Genomic DNA, 17,138 nt, shown 5'->3' with positions numbered 1-17,138 from the left:
TATTGTTGAAACCTAAGGCCATGATGGTTGCTGTGGCATCTAATTTAAGTTTTAAATTTAGACGTACAACATAGTCAGAAGCCATTTTGGTCCATGAGCCCATGCAGCCAATTACACTTAATAAACCAACAAACCCGGTATGTTTTGAACAGTGGGAGGAAACTAGAACCCCTGGGTAGTGTGGGGGAGAATGTACAGACTACTAACAGACAGAGCGGGATTCAAGCCCTGTTGCCGATTGTTGGCGCTGTAATGGTGTGGCACTAAATGCTATGCCCATCATGACGTCCAATCTGATGTGGTCTGTCCAATCACATCCTGGGAGCTCTTTTTCATCTCTTTCTCCTGTCGTTAAGGGCCCTGGGCAATGCTCATGGCAACTATTTGTCTGCTGTAAAGCAGACAAAAGCTGAAGTGCAGTAAAACTCCTAGTATCTGGGATTCAAGTAACTGCCAGCCTCAAGCAACCAGCAAAAATATCAGGGAAAATAAATTTTAAAAATTAAAATAAATAAGAATAAAATAATAGGTAAAAAAAAACCTCAGTTTAAAATTGTAAAAGTAAATATTCTCTGAAGTAACACATAAACCTTTGGTGAAGAGGTTAAGAGCCACAAACGAGCCTGCAGCTGACGTGGACTTTTACCCCCTCCATAAATCTTCGTCCGCGAAGCCAAGCCAAAGAGAAGAAGAGAGGGAAGCAAATATTCAGCCAGCAGAATGCCTTGGTCATGCTTTGCTAATAGCAGCTATTTGAATAAAATTGTGTGAAACAGCAATGGCGTTGCCCAGGATGAAGAGCTGGATGATGCCACTCGATGTTGGGGTGACACTCTTAGTAAGCAGAGGATTTATCTGTAAATTTGGGGGAGGAGGGAATTATTTATCACTTTATTGATTATTTTTTGGGTGGCTCTGTGGAGGGGGAGGAACCTTTAGAAGCTGCAACAGTAAAACCAGTAAATGTTTTCAAAGAATGTGACTGAAAATAAGGTAAAATGCTTTAAGATTTATATATTCATGCAAGTGTAAGTACAGTGCAGTAGTTCTGTCTTTTAAACTTTAAAAAAAATATATTTTATTTTCAAGACTCATGCAAGTGCAAGCAAACAATCTAGTACATTTTTCTTCCGCGCAATATAATTTACAGTTCTAAACCGTTTATTCTTAATGCAGGTGTTAGAAACAGAATTTACCTTTAAAGAAATAGCTCGAGACAAAAATTGAGAACAAAGAACATTTATTTTACAACAATGTAAAGTTGGGTGCTTCCCCTTACCCTGGGAATACACACATACACTGGGGCTCACCCGACTTTTATACAGTTGATTTCAGTATAGGAATACCCTCCCCCTTACATTCTTCTGCCTCCTGCTGGAGAGGTTTGGCATTAGGCAATCCTTCCTGCCTACGTGCAGTTTCAGTATACTTGGAGGACCAGGGGGTATCCTGTCAGTGTCCCTTCATGTTATTGTCCTTATTCACACCTTCCTGATTCTCGGGGCTACAGTCTCTTGGTATGCAGAGTTGGCTCATCCTGTCTAGGGTTGGCTAATTTAATATGTATAAATCTGTGTAAGGTTAGCTAATTAGATATGTAGGACTTGGTACTTCTGTCCAGGGCTAGGAGACCCTTATCTGATCCAGACTACCTCAACTTCCTACATTCTATTGTTCCTTACCACTCCTTATCTTAGTCTTATGGTGGGTCTTGTCACAAAGAGTAGAAGATTCTTATGTTAATCGTGCTGACTCTGCTTTCCTGCATCCTAATCCCCAAGCTCATCCTGTTTGTACTGGTTACAGCCATTAATTGATGTATGAATTTTAGTTTCCTTCATGTTCATAATTTTAGATCAGTTTTCCCATCTCTCACACAGGTGTATTAGTTAGGCTTTGTAAGAATAGGTCTCAAGCAACCAGAAAATGCACTTATCCAGTATCTACCAATCCCCATGGGTGTCGGATATCAGAGGTTTTACTTTATATCATTCACATTATATTTTTAATGTATTATTACGTGACAATAAAAGGAACCTTTGAACTTGAGGCATGAGGTTCGATTAGACTGTGTACTTAATACCTTATTATTTTTGTCGTTCCTTGCCTCAATTTTTCCTACCCTGGATTATTCTTCCCTGATTTTTCACCTCCTTTCATTGTTATTGCTTTCACCAAACTCTCTTTTCCATGCCTGGTTCTGTGGTTAGCTTTCATAATGTTGAATAACTTAACAGCAGCAGCTGCTGTCTGTGACTGTATAAGTTGGCTTCTGACTTTACAAATAGGAGAAAAACCACAATTGTGATTTCTTAAAACAATGATGCCACAATTTAGTAATTTAGTTTTGGTGATATGTTTTAGATAAAGAGCAAAAAACACTGTTCACTTAAAGCACCAAAGAAGGGTGAAATGCAATTGCTGGTTTGTTTTTTTAAATGATTTTATCTGTTTGCTGGTCTGAAGACCTGAACTAAAGAGAGACTATTTTAAAATGACAGTGGCATTGCATCATACAGGTGAATGTAGTGGAGTAAGACCCTCAGCCATCAAAATCAAAGCCATCAATCCTTCTCTGTATCACAGGCAGTTCATGACTTTATCTGTTGGATTGGAAAGCCTGATCTTTGCAGTTGAATCGGTTGAAGGCTCAGCCAAAGTTTGTTGATAAGCTAGAGAAAAGGCCAAGAACCCTGGCCACAATCTCTTCATGTGGCAGAAGGTACAGAATCTTGAAGTCCAGCATCTCTAGGTTCAAGAACAGTGTTTATTTAACAGCTGTCAGGCTCTTGAATCTCCCTGTCTTACCCTAACCTATTACAAACAACTCCATTTCCATCAAAACAATCTGTCTGCACTCCTGAAACATTGCTTTATCTTCTTGCATTAACTGCAACTGTGAATATTTATCTAGCATTTTACATTTTTTTTTCTGTTTTGGCAATATAATGGTAATTTTATTTATACTATTGTCAATGACATATTGTAGCTAGCTGCTACCAGCTATACCTCTGCAGAGCCTGTAGTACAGGAGAAGTTATAGCTGCATGCAGGTTACCTCAGAAATAACACATTCTTCCCATAAAGAACGACATCAACCCAGTTGAGTGCAGTTAACACTGACACAGCTTTATTGGGCTCTCAGCCCTGTTTTTATTCTCAAGCTGAGGATCATGGTCAAAACTCTCTCAGCACTGATTGGTGTGTTTGTGATCCACTTTCCCTGATAGGCCAGTTATGCTCTTTTGGCTGTGGCCAATTGGAGGGCAGCACTGTGGGCCTCGTGCAGCTTGCTGGATCGTCGCGTTCGTCCTTCATTTTGTGAGGCCCCATGGGGGGAGCTGCGAAGGGCCACTACAGTATCATATATATCCGTTTGCAAAGTTTCAACTCAAAAATCAACCATTTCTTTGTCTCCTCCAGTAACTCGCTATTTGGAGGTATAAAACCAAGTATGATATCAAGCAGAGAAAGAATTGTTAAAATAAAAGTCAACAGGTTAGACATCATCCACAGATTGAAATGGACTGACCTTTCTCCCCATGAATGCTATCTGGCCTGCTGAGTTCCTCTGGCAATTGTTTATTTGCTCTCGATCCAGCATCTGCAGTTTCTGTGGTATCAAACAACGTCCGTTGGTAGCATCAAAGGTAAAACTATTCCAGTAGCTTGCAAAATGGGAGATGACTCTTGCAGATGAATTAACCAAGTGCCAATGTTACTGCAAGTTCTCTTTATGGAAATGCCCCAAGCTCAAACATCGTTGGATACATCATTAATAACATACCTTTGGCAAGAAGGGGAATGTTTGCTGATCATCACCAATAACCCACCCTTTGCTTGCATGATGCAAGATGAAGATAACATTTAGGCATAGGCTAAGAAGTGCCAAGTAACACCTGTGCCACAAATGCTTGGTATCCAACAAGAGAGGATTTAATTGTGTAACCCTGACATTTAGTTCCATTACTATTGCCAGTTCCTCCACCATCAACATCGAGGAGTGATTAATGATCAGAAACCTAATTGGACCAGCCACATAACTACTATGGCAAATCAGAAACTGATTTGAGGTGAATAACTAATGTCATCTACAAGGCAAGACTTTTAATGAAATAATCTCCACTTGCCTGATTGAATTAACAGAAATATAATCCAAATTTTTAAAAATTACTGTTGTTCATTCATACAGGCAGAACTAGCATTTAATTACCCATCCTAAATTACCCTTAAGAAGTTGCTTTCTTGAACCTGCACGTGTAGGTCAAGAAGGGAGTTGCAGCCTTTTGATCCAGTGAAATTGAAGGAATGGGGGTGATAAATTGCTAAGTTAGGATGGTGTGTAGTTTGGAGAACAACTTTGAGGAAGTGGACTTCCCAAGCTTTTGCTGCCTTCATCCTTTTACTTAGTAGAGAATGTGGATCTGGAAGGTTATTTCTAAGGAGCATGGGTGAGTTACTGCAGTGCATCCTGTAATTTGACAAACTGCTCAGTGAATAGTTGAGACTGCAAAATTATTTTCCAAATTCTATGAAGTATGCTTGTCAAACAAGCTACTAAGTTCTGTGTTGAGCTTCTTGAGTGTTGTTGAAGATGCACTCTTCCAGGCAAATCATCCCGAATTGAGTCTTGTAGATGCTGGATTGGTTTTAAGGAATTTGGAGGTGAGTTTCTCACCACAAGATTAGCCACTTTGTTTTTAGTTTCTAGTCATTGGTAACCCTGTCTTAGTTTCTACTCATTGGTAACCACCAGGATATTGATAGTGGAGGGATTCAGTGATGATAAAGCCGCTGAATGTCAGGGGATTTTCTCTTGACGGTGTAATTACTTGACAATTACATAATAAAAATATCCATCAGCCCAGGTTTGGATAATGTGGACTGCTTCAGTGTCTGAGGAGTCATGAATGGAACATTGTGCAATCATCCATACATCTGACATTATTATAAACCATATAACCATAAAACAATTTACAGTATGGAAACAGGCCATATCGTCCCTTCTTGTCCGCACTGATTTACGTGAAACTCCACTAGTTCCACCTACCTACTCCCATGCCCATAACCCTCCAACCCCCTCACATCCATGTACTCATCTAGCCTCCTCTTAACGGACAGAATTGACCCTGCCACAACTACTTTTTCCGGTAGATCACCACCACTCTCTGAGCATCCTCTTATATTACTCCTAAAGTTTTTCCCCCTAACCTTTAACTTGTGACCCCTTCTTCCAATCTCCCCTATCTTCAGGGGAAAGAGCCTATTCACATCTACTCTATTTATTCCCTTCATAATTTTAAATACCTCTATCAAATTCCTTCTCAACCTTCTATGCTCCAGTGAATGAAGTCACAGTCTACTCAATCTTTCTCCGTATTCAAGATACTGCAATCTAGGCAACATTTTTGTAAACTTTCTTTGCTCCCTCTCTACCTTATCTGTATCTTTCCTATAATATGGAGACCAGAGCTGTACACAATACTCCAAAATTGGCCTCACAGTCTCAGCATCACCTCTCAGCTCCTATATTCTATGTTATGATTTATAAAGGCAGGTACACCAAAAGCCTTCTTCACCACCCTATGTACATGGGAATCAAACAGAATCAAACTTTAACATATCTCTATTAACTTAACTAAAGCCAACTTAACCCCCTTCTAATTCTAAGTGCACGTGTATGTGATGTGTGTATAAATGTAAGAAAAGTTCTTTGGTTCACAGTTCAATCTCACTTCTCATTCTTCCAAGTTCTCTGGTTGCAGGCAATTCTTATACTGTGCACAGAATTTAACCTGTATAAAGTTCACCAGGGTTTGGTGCTCAAAAGCTAAATGTTTACCGCTCAGGAAGGTTCTCATAGGGTTTGCAGAGAGAGATTTGTTGTTCCAGGATTTCCACAACTGAGGTACCACCATTAGACACCTCAATGTCTCGCTGATGAAACTTGCCCCATCAGGGTGCTCCAGATGATAACCTCTTCAGGCTACCACAGATTTCCTTTCTGTTCCATTTATTCCAAGAGAAACATTAGACAGATAGCACTTCAAGCCATCTGCCGCTCTGAAGCCTTACTTCAGTTCCAACAAGCTTCCTGGCTTGCACTGTTCAGCTGCTTTCAGTGTCACCCACACTAGCATTACAGTATTACTGACATTTCTTTAGGATCAATCAGACTGTTTCATGTTGTGGTACAGTCTCAGTACCACTAGGATTTAGATTTAGATTTCAGATTTATTGTTAGAGTACATACATGACATCACAAACAACTCTGAAATTCTTTTACCTGTTGTAAAAAAACTATCCACAACATACACATTAACAAATCTAGAAATGTAAACTGACTGTAATACAGAGAGAGAAAAAAATCAATAAAGTGCAAAAGAGTTCTTAAATAAGTCCCTGATAGAGTTTTTTGTTGGAGTCAGATGGTGGAGGGATAGCAGCTGTTCCTCATCCTGGTGGTGTGAGTCTAATGGTACTTATACCTTTTTCCTGATAGAAGCAGCAAGAACAGATCGTGTGTTTGGTGGTGTGGTTCCTTGACGATTGCTGCTGCTCTCTGACAGCATTGTTCCCTGTAGATATTCTCAATAGTGGGGAGGGTTTTTCCTGTGATGTCCTGGGCTATGTCCATTACCTTTTGGAGGACTTTATGCTCAGGAGTATTGGTGTTCCCATACCAGACATGATGTAGCCAGTCAGCACACTTTAATGACATCATATGACTGCACTACTTTCATTGAATGACTTGTTATTTAAGGTGTGACAGAATATAGATATGTTTTTGTGAGATAAATTGGGACAGGTATTTTAGTGTAGGTCACATACAAACACTTTGAAACAGATCTTATTTAAAATACTGGAACTCTGCTAATGCTAGACATATCAGCCCCAGAACCTTTGCAGAAGCTTTGGAGAGTGCCCAAGAGACTTCACTAATGGATTGCTGTTTACAAAAGGCAACAGATGAAAGAACTTGTCAGAGCCACATTCTGTCTGGAGTGGACCTTGCTGTTCTTGGAGGGCCATGTAGTTTTACAAGCAGAGAGAGTAAAACAGGCTTTCTCTCTGAAAGAGAGAGAGAGATCAGTTCTACAGTTTTACAGCCAGCAGCAGCAACTGGGACTGGAACAGGACAAACAGGGAAGCTTGTGGAAAACCCCATTTGGAAGACAGATTGTGAGTGCTTAGTTCAGCCTGTTCAAAGCCTTGTGGTTCATACAAGAGGAGAGGACTGGCTATCTAATGCTTCACTTGAAATAAGTGAAACTGAAAGGAACTCTGGTGACCTGAAAGAAAGAGGTTATCGTCTGGAGAACCCTGAAGGGGCAAGTTTCATCAGCAAGACACTAAAGTGGGTGATTAAAAAGGAATCATTTATGGGTGTCCTGGACCAACAAATCTTTCTCTCTCTGAAAACTGACAAGCGGTAACCATTTACTTTTCAAGCTCCAAAGCTGAGTGAACTTTATAAATGTTAAATTCTGTGCTCAGTTTAAGAATTGCCTGCAACCCATGAACTTGGAGGAATGAGAAATGAGATTGGACTGTGAATCAAAGAACTTTTCTGAACTTACACATTATATACACATGTGCTTAGAATTAGAAGGGGGGTTAAGTTAGGTTAGTTAAGCCAATAGTGATAAGTTAAAGAGTGATTGTTTTCATGTTTAAAGATAATTAAAAGCAACTTTTGTTTAAGTAACCATTTGTCTTGGTGAATATCGATTGCTGCTGGGTTTTGGAGTCCTCTGGGCTCGTAACAAAAGAGACACATAATTGCAATTTGGAGACTTTCAGTGCAGATTGCAGAAACAAATTCAAAATTCAATGAAGTATGCAAAATCTAACTGGAAGTTCTTTATTCAGTATTTAATTGTCAACAAAGAGTTTTAACTTGTTAACCATTCTTTTTCTTCCGTTGATACTGATCAATCTGTTGAGTTGTTTATTTGCTCCAGATTTCAGCGTCTACAGTTTCTGTGCATCTTGACTTTCATTTAATGGATGTGTCACTGGTGACATTATTAGTAGCCTTGTTTTGTGAAGCATGATGCGGCTTAACAACAATGCTACAGTTTCTGCACCAAAATAATTGATTTCTGCATGGAAGGATGTTGTTTGCCCTAAAAGAGGATACATTTGAACAATACTAATTTGTTCAGAATTGTTTGTAACAAAATATAATCAAATTATACAAAAATGGAAAAATGTAACATTTGGGTTTGACTTCCGAGTTGTTTCACAGCTCTGTGGTGGTCCTTTGGTTGTCCTAGAGCTCTGGCAAAGCATGTCACTCATGGTTTCAGTCTGGCTGCTGAACAGCTGTAGCCATTCCTTTCCTGCCAACAGACTGATCCCTGATATATCAAGATTAACATATAAAGGTTAAAGGTTCCATTATTGTCACGTAATACAGTACAACTCCGATGATCCAAAATCAGGTTCTTCAAAATCCTCAGTTATCTCGGGTTCCCAGTGCCGGCAACAGAGACCTTGGGCCACCAGCGCTGTCAGCAGTGCAGTGGACCTCAAGCCCCCAGCACGGGCAGCAGCAGACTTCAGGCTCTCAGCAGCAATGGTGACCTCAAGTTCCCGGGCGGGAGTGGACCCTCGGGCTCCCAGCACGAGTGAGGCCTTGGTGAGGAACTGCTTGTGATCTGCAGTGGCCAGTTTTTTTTTGTTGAGAATTAAACTTTATTTTAATGCTTCAGAAGCCTTACCTTTTTGTTTGCTGTTGTTTAAACACTTACAAGTGATTTGCTGTTGTTATTTTTAAAAAATGACTGGTTCTCCAAAAAAACTCATTTATCTGAAATGGGCCCAATTCTGACCATTTTGCATAATACATTTAGAATATAAATACATGAAATTCTTTGACCCTTGTCTACTGTAAGGTCAGCGTACACCTGGTGTTCCTAGGTGCTCTCCCCTCCAGCACTGACCAGGCCTGTGCCTGTTTAGTTTCTGAGATCAGACAATTTGATGCATATTCAGGTTATTAGAGGCTTCTTACAGTGATCAGACATTTTCATTGGATTTTAGAGGGGATGAGAGAAGCATTGTTTCATTTGATTGTATAAGTACAGTCAGTTTATAATACTCAAACTTGATCTCAAAGAAATTTACACAATTCTAATTCACAAATTCGAACAGATTAGATGTAGGAAGAATGGTGGGGAAGTCCAGAACTGTGGGTTACAGTCAAATGATATAGGGGAAGATTAAGACTGACAGAATTGACCTTGAGTAGTGAAAGTATAAAATTCTCTTCCACAGAAAACAGTTAAAACCAAATAATTAAATAAATTCAAGAAAGAGATGATAGTTTGATTAGGGCAAGAAGGATCGAGCACAAAAAGTTTAATGGACTAAACAAGTAAAACCAGAGAATGTTATACACCGCCTTTTAAAGGAATAATCTGGAATGGCAGATGTCTTTGAGCCCTCTTGAAGCATCAATGTTCTGTACAGAAAATAACCTATCTGTGGACTGGGTATACAATGGTGTGATTATCTACTGGAATTCAATAGTTCCACCATTGTTTATCTTGCAGACCTGCAGCTAAACCAACATGTGTCTGGCCCCTTCTGCATAGTCTGAGCAGGACTCTGCTCACAATAAAGAGGAGTGTAAATTGGTGTGGGTGAGGGACAGTGAAATGGATACTTGCATCCCTGATCTGCTTTATCTGTGACATCTCTTCTCAGTTTGGAATTGTCTGCTGGCCTGCAGCATCTTTCAGTTTGTACAGAATAGGAAGGTGACAATAGATAGTGAAATTTGCTCCTGGAGAATGATGTCCCTCTCCGATCTCGCTGCTCAGTCATCTACTTATCAGTGGCATCAGGCTAATTGAGATCATCAAGCTGCTGACTGATGACATATTTCTTTGGAGCTTCAGGTTCTTCTCATGTGGCACAGTTGACTTCTAGTTGACCAGGGTGAGACCAAAGGGAAGTAGAAAGGTTTTGAGTGGCCTATTTACCACCTGCTATCTGAAAGAGAAGGCATTATGTGACGGGATTGTTATCAATCCCCAACAAAGGAGGGCTCAAATCTCCTGTGAAAAGCTTGAAGATGTACCCATCCTTTTTTTTTATATGGTTTGGACATAAAGTGAGTTAAGGGGAGAAGATGAAAATCAACCATGATATCACGATATGGCAGATCCAACATGCGCCTCCCTGATGCTCTAAGAAAGCAACAATCAACTCCTTTTGTCTCCTAATATTCAATTATAGCAAATGGTAATCTGTGATTTTCTCCCCATTCTCCACTGACATTTCTTCTTGGCACTGGATGCTAGATTAGTTAATGTACTCAAGTTTGAGAGGGAACTATATTTCTTGAAGAACCAGGAAAACAAAGGATATGACAATAGGATGGGAAAGTTGAGGTCAATATACAGGCTCAAAGTACTTTATGATTTATTCTTGGTCTTGTTTTTCATGTTCCTTACTGGTGTAGTTTTTCAGTAAAATATTAGACAAAAATTTATTTCTATTCATGAAAGCATGAGGTGCAGTTCTGGTCGCCTAATTATAGGAAGGATATAAACAGAGTGGAGAGAGTGCAGAGAAGGTTTACCAGAATGTTACCTGGGTTTAAGCATCTAGAGTATAGGGAGAGATTGGACAGATTAGGTCTTTATTCTTTGGAGCGTAGAAGGTTGAGAGGGGATTTGATAGAAGTATTTAAGATTATGAAAGGGATAGACAGAGTGGATGTGGATAGACTATTTCCGTTAAGAGGAGGAAAGATTAAAACAAGAGGACATGAGTTAAGAATTAAGGGGCAGAGGTTTAGAGGTAACATGAGGGGGAATTTCTTTACTCAGAGAGTGGTAGCCGTGTGGAATGAGCTTCCGGGAGAAATAGTGGCGGCGGAGTCAATTGTATTATTTAAGAAAAGGTTGGACAGGTATATGGATGAGAAGAAGATGGAGGGTTATGGGCATTGTGCAGGGAGGTGGGACTAGAGAGGGGTGTTTGGTTCGGTGCGGACTAGAAGGGCCTAATGGCCTGTTTCCGTGCTGTAATTGTTATGTTATGTTATGAACATTTAGCTGTTGATGGAAAATTTCTTTATTTTAACCATAACCTTGATTGTTTTTACATTTTGCAGTTATATATCCCATACTCTGAGATGCTGCTTATGCAAGTTTCCAAATCTGAATAAGCTTATTCTGACAAGAAATGTGGAGATTAACTGCAAGAATATATTTTGTACTGTGTCACAGATTCAATGTTGTAAGTTACTATAACTGCTTTTTTAAACAATATTTTAAACACATGAATTTGTTTTATGTGTTATTAGTTTGGAAGTATACAAGGAGGAAAAACCCAACACCCAACCCCAACCCACCAATTTTCCCCTGCAACCGTGTCTGCCTGTCCCGCATCGGACTTGTCAGCCACAAACGAGCCTGCAGCTGACGTGGACTTTTACCCCCTCCATAAATCTTTGTCCGCGAAGCCAAGCCAAAGAAGAAAGATATATACAAATATTTATTCTGTTATGATCACACTGTATTCTTTCTTTAAACTATCAGTTATTATTAGTTAGCATCCTACGAAGATGTGGACCGAAAATGGTGACGGAATGTCTAATGCAGTTGTGCCAGGCACAGGCATATTTTTCTGCTCCTTTAATTTTATGTGTGTCATCATGTCGGTTTGTGAAATGGAAAAGTAGAATTGGTTGGATTACGGGAGACTGTTATTCAGACTGAGGAGCTGGGAAATTTAAAACTAGAATTTCAAGGAATAAGCATGAAAAAGTTACATAGGGAATTTCCATTATAATTAAATGTGAAATCATTTAAGTCACAGAGAGGTTTAGATCTTCTCTGCTGCTGATCACGGCTTTCCGTAAACTCCCAATTCTTGGCTTCTCACAGTTCTAGTTACTGTGGCATTAGTTTAGAAGCAGCTTGCTGCTGCCAACTGCGAGATGCCCTTTGACAGCAATTTTGGCTGGCAAATGTAATAAGTGAATGTACGTTGGGTCTGGATGTTGGAATTGTACAGGATGAATGCCATTGAGGTCAAGCTGGTTAGTTCTTACCTCAGCCCTTGCTTGATTGTTTTCTACCTCAAGTTAAAATCAAGGCTATAACGGTGATAGAAAGTTCATACAGTGTGATCATCATGGCCATCTTCAGGCAAATTATTATTGGAACCTAATTTTAACTTTGAATCATCTACTAATACTGTAATGACGGTTGAGCCATTCACCAACATTCTGACCTGTGGTGGTCCAAGGTAGCTCATCAGCTGGAGTTGGCAGGAAATCAACTTGCTGCCAAATTGAGTGGTCATCATTAGAAATTTGGAGAAGGGAAGGTTAGCATTATGCAGGGTGGTAGTGGGCTTAAGTCCAGCTGGTGTATTACAACTCATTCTAGTTATTTAGCAATTGCTGCAAAGAACAGCTGATTATGTACGAAGGACAGAATGCTGGAGGTGCACATTCTGTCATTTAGTTCCTCAAAAATTGCAACTGGGTCCTGTGTACATTGTAAAATACCAATTCTTATACAGAATCTAGTGGCGTTACAATTGAAAAAGGGGCTAAATACTCAACTTGCCTTGCTCAAGATGCCAATATCCAAAGCATCAACTCACATCACTGCTAACTGATTTGATGTTATCTTAAGGCTAATAAACAATCCGAACATCCAAGGGAGACCTTAAAATTGCCTTCCCTAATTTGCACAATACAGTTTTACTTTAAGTCTTTTGTAATTATCGCCAATGTTAGAACATCTAGCTTATTGTATGTGCTGTTAATTACCAGTGTGTGTGTTTCAGTCATTATTTTAAATACCAATACACTATGAATAGAATGCTTTATTTCATAAATAAATCCATGTATGTAACATTTACTTATTTTTGCTGTTAAAATATTTGCAGAATCTTTTACATCTAGATTGCAGAGAATAATGAACATTATTAATGTTAATTACAGATACAAAGGAAGTAAAACATATAAATGTGTTGAAAGATAAGGAGAGGATTATTGAGGAAATGGAGGGAGTTAAAGCTGGCACCGTTTTAACTTTACCTGGAAGAAAACATAGTGAAGAAGCACCAAATAAGATAACTAAGTTGGAACGCTCTCGGAGTACTGGTGATGTTGGTCTGAATTCCTTTCTCAGTAAGGATTTAAAATCGGGTGACAAACAGGGGAAACTGAAAGAAGAACTGATTAACAAGAATACAAAGTTAAAGGACAAAATAAAGAACGAGGAATTAGCCAGGGATACAGATAGAGAGAAACTGAAGCAAATCAACATGGCTAAATTATCTTCAAAATCAGAACGACCAGCTCTGCCTGATGAAGGAAATGAGGAAAACACTTAAGGCAGATTGCATAAATTGAAAGAAGCCTTGAAGTCACTTTATCGTTAGCTTCTGATCAAATTTCAAACAATGGAGATGAGCAATATAAAGTTAAGCACGAGTCCTAAAACATTGTTTAAAGGTTACAGAGCAGAAAAATCAGATATTAAATTGTGATATGATAGTTTACATAATACAGAACAAATCACTTTTTTCGAATATGCAATAATCCAAAAATAAATTGTGGTTAACGTTTCAAAAGGCAAAGTCTTTTATACTTTGATTGTCAGCTGATATTATACTACCACATGATTCAAGGTTTTTCTCTCGAACAAAAATATTGCTGTTTTATAGGAAAAACCCAACACCCAACCCCAACCAACCAATTTTCCCTTGCAACCGCTGCAATCGTGTCTGCCTGTCCCGCATCGGACTTGTCAGCCACAAACGAGCCTGCAGCTGACGTGGACTTTTTACCCCCTCCATAAATCTTCGTCCGCGAAGCCAAGCCAAAGAATTGGAGTATTTCATTTTAACACATTTAGAAGCTTATAATCATCTTCCTGTTCAGTAATTAATTCATAAGTCCAATAAAAGAAAATGCTTGAAAAATCTCATACTTGTCACAGAAAATTTGTCAAGGATTCCAATTCCATTGAGGAAATAAAGTTCAATGAGGAAAACCAAATGTGTCCTCAATTTATCAAAATTAAGAGACATGAGAAACATGAAATCTTCCCATTGTAACAGTTGTAAATAAGAAAGAGGATGGTAAGCGAAGAAACAGAGAAAGTATGAAACAATGACAGATGGAAAAATACCTTTAGAATTCTATTTATATTGCTTATGACAAAGGAGAAATATATTTCTGCATCAATCAAGTGTGCTTCTTTACATTTTTGCACATTATTTTATTGAAAACATAAGAAAAAGCTTTAAAAAAGTGAATAAAAGGTTGAGGCATGTGATTTAATAAAAGGGAGGAGTAGATTTCAAATAGATTTACCAGAATACATTAAAAAATTTAAGTTATATATCTCTGGAAGACCATTAGTCTGTTCAACTGATAATAAGAACATAAGAAATAGGAGCAGGAGTTGGCCATCCGGCCCATCGAGCCTGTTCCGCCATTCACTAAGGTCATGGCTGATCTGATCATTGACTCAACTCCACCTACCTGCCTTTTCCCCATATCCTCAAATTTCTTGCTTATATAAAAATCTATCTAACTGAAATATGTTTAATGAAGTAGCCTCAACTGCTTCCTTGGGCAGAGAATTCTACAGATTCACTACTTTCTGGGAAAAACAGTTTTTCCTAATTTCCGTCTTAAATCTACTCCCCTTAAACTTGAGGCTGTGTCCCCTAGTTCTGGTCTCACCTACCAGTGAAAACAAATTTCCTGTCTCTAACTTATCTATCCCTTTCATAATTTTATATGTTTCTATAAGATCTCCTCTCATTCTTTATTTTTTTTATTTTTTTTTTATTTTTTTTTAATTTTTTTATTTTTCACACCATAAATCACATTAGCCATGATATACACTATTTCTTTTTCACACATATACAGTGACTTTTTCTCCCCCCCCCCTTTCCTCCCAAACCACCCCCCCACCCCCCCCCCCATCCATTTTAGGTATACAATCTAGGTTGCATTAAGACAATGTTGTCATTCAACAAAATTACACCAGAAATTCTACTGAGTCCATTCTTTTCTTTCCTTCTCCTTCCATCAACTTAGGTACTGTTTGTCCCCGGTAGGTTTTCGCTATTGTATTTAATGTAAGGCTCCTATACTTGCTCGAATATTTCAATATTATTTCTTAACCTATCTGTTATTTTTTCTAATGGAATACATTTATTCATTTAAATTTAGTAGTTTCTTCCTTTTAATTTGGTTATGTATTCCATTAATATTTAAAGACATATAGTTCAGCGTAGCCCTTTTATATTTTGTTTATCTTCTCTTTCCGTTTTTCCATCATTACCTTTCCTCCTTTTCCATTTCTGTTTTCTTATTTTTAACTCTTTATAAGACAACATTCCTACAACATCCAACATTTTCCTTATTCTCCTATTTCTATCTTATTTATCCCCAATCTCCCCTTCACCTCCTGAGTTGTCCTTTATCCCTTGTCGGACAACCACATCTCCCCTCTCCATTTGGATTTGCGAATCCACTCGCAAGCGTCAACTGATTTTGCAGTGACTGCTATTTCCCCCCACCCCGCCTCCCCCAGAAAAGATTTCACTTTTCATATGTCACAAAGGTCACTCTTTTAATTCCCTCCTTATTCTCTCTATTCCATTACCTTCCCTTATTAATTCTTGTCTATACTATCTATATTTTCCTCTAAGTACAGATACATTTATGTATGCTCATTGTCTCTATTCACTCTTATACCTCTTTACCCGCATACATATCAATCGTGATCATTTTTACTCTCATTACCCGTCTTCATCCCTCAGTCTATTTTTGTCTTTACCCACATACATATCAATCATGATCATTTTAACTCTCATTACCCGTCTTCATCCCTCAGTCTATTTTTGTAATTGTTCTGCAAATTTTCGTGCTTCTTCTGGATCCGAGAACAGTCTGTTTTGTTGTCCTGGAATAAATATTTTCAATACCGCTGGATGCTTTAGTATAAATTTATACCCTTTCTTCCATAAAATCGCCTTTGCTGTATTGAACTCTTTTCTCTTCTTTAGGAGTTCAAAACTTATATCTGGATAAATGAAGATTTTTTGCCCTTTATACTCCAGTGGTTTGTTGCCCTCTCTTACTTTTTCCATTGTCTTCTCCAGTACCTTTTCTCTTGTAGTATATCTTAGGAATTTTACTACAATAGATCTTGGTTTTTGTTGTGGTTGTGGTTTAGAGGCCAATACTCTATGTGCCCTTTCTATTTCCATTTCATGCTGTAGTTCTGGACATCCTAGGGTCTTAGGGATCCACTCTTTTATAAACTCCCTCATATTCTTGCCTTCTTCATCTTCCTTAAGGCCCACTATCTTTATGTTATTTCTTCTGTTATGGTTTTCCATTGTATCTATTTTTTGAGCTAGTAGTTCTTGTGTCTCTTTAGTTTTTTTTATTAGATTTCTCCAATTTCTTTTTTAAGTCTTCTACCTCCATTTCTGCTGCTACTGCCCGCTCTTCCATCTTGTCCATTTTTTTTCCCATTTCTGTTAAGGTCATCTCCATTTTATTTATTTTCTCTTCTGTGTTGTTTATTCTTTTTCTTAAATCCTTAAATTCCTGTGTTTGCCATTCTTTAAATGACTCCATGTATCCTTTAATAAGAGCAAGTATATCCTTTACCTTGCCTTTCTTTTCTTCTTCTATTTCTCTGTACTCTTCCTCTTCCTCTTCTTCTTCCTCTGGGTTGGCCATCTGTTGTTTCTTTGGTGCCCTTTCCTCCTCTTCTTTCTTGTTTCTATTGTCTTCTGTGGTCTCTTCTTGCTGCAGGTGTTCTGCAGCTGTCGTTGCCGGCTGTGGAGATCGACTCCCCAGCTGGTCCCCCCTCCCGTCGGTGTGTTCTTTTTCATGCGCGGTTGCGCACTTTTACTCGGCTCTGCGAGCCATTTTTGTAGTCCATTATTTACCGACCTGAGGGAGCGGGTTTCTCTCTCCGCAGCGGGCCTCTTCGGACAGGTAAGGCCTTCACCTTTTTCCTCCTTTGTCTTCTCTTCCTCTCTTCTTACCGTTGCTTTCGATTTTTCTTTTTTTGTCGCCATCTTCTTTCCACCTTTATACTCACTTTTCTGTAACTTTTATTTCT

General features: G+C 38.7%; 1 protein-coding gene across 4 annotated transcripts in view; it reads left to right on the top strand.

Annotated features, from left to right (window-relative positions):
• LOC138751849 (leucine-rich repeat-containing protein 37B-like) overlaps positions 1-17,138 on the top strand; it is a 155,192-nt gene that overhangs the window by 105,491 nt on the left and 32,563 nt on the right. For 3 of the 4 annotated variants that reach the window (XM_069914694.1, XM_069914693.1, XM_069914695.1), the window contains 2 exons: positions 11,132-11,256; positions 12,977-13,617. The exons of the other annotated variant lie outside the window; for it this stretch is intronic. In XM_069914694.1, the coding sequence (XP_069770795.1) occupies positions 11,132-11,256; positions 12,977-13,371 (520 nt within the window). In that variant the 3' untranslated portion in view covers positions 13,372-13,617. Of the gene's footprint in view, positions 1-11,131; positions 11,257-12,976; positions 13,618-17,138 lie in introns of those variants that run through there. 4 annotated transcript variants of the gene reach the window in all.

The sequence above is a fragment of the Narcine bancroftii genome, chromosome 1, assembly GCF_036971445.1.
Source record: "Narcine bancroftii isolate sNarBan1 chromosome 1, sNarBan1.hap1, whole genome shotgun sequence".
NCBI classification, from domain to species: domain Eukaryota; kingdom Metazoa; phylum Chordata; class Chondrichthyes; order Torpediniformes; family Narcinidae; genus Narcine; species Narcine bancroftii.
Note: the sequence above shows the minus strand (reverse complement) of the source record. Positions and strands in the feature narration are given on the sequence as shown.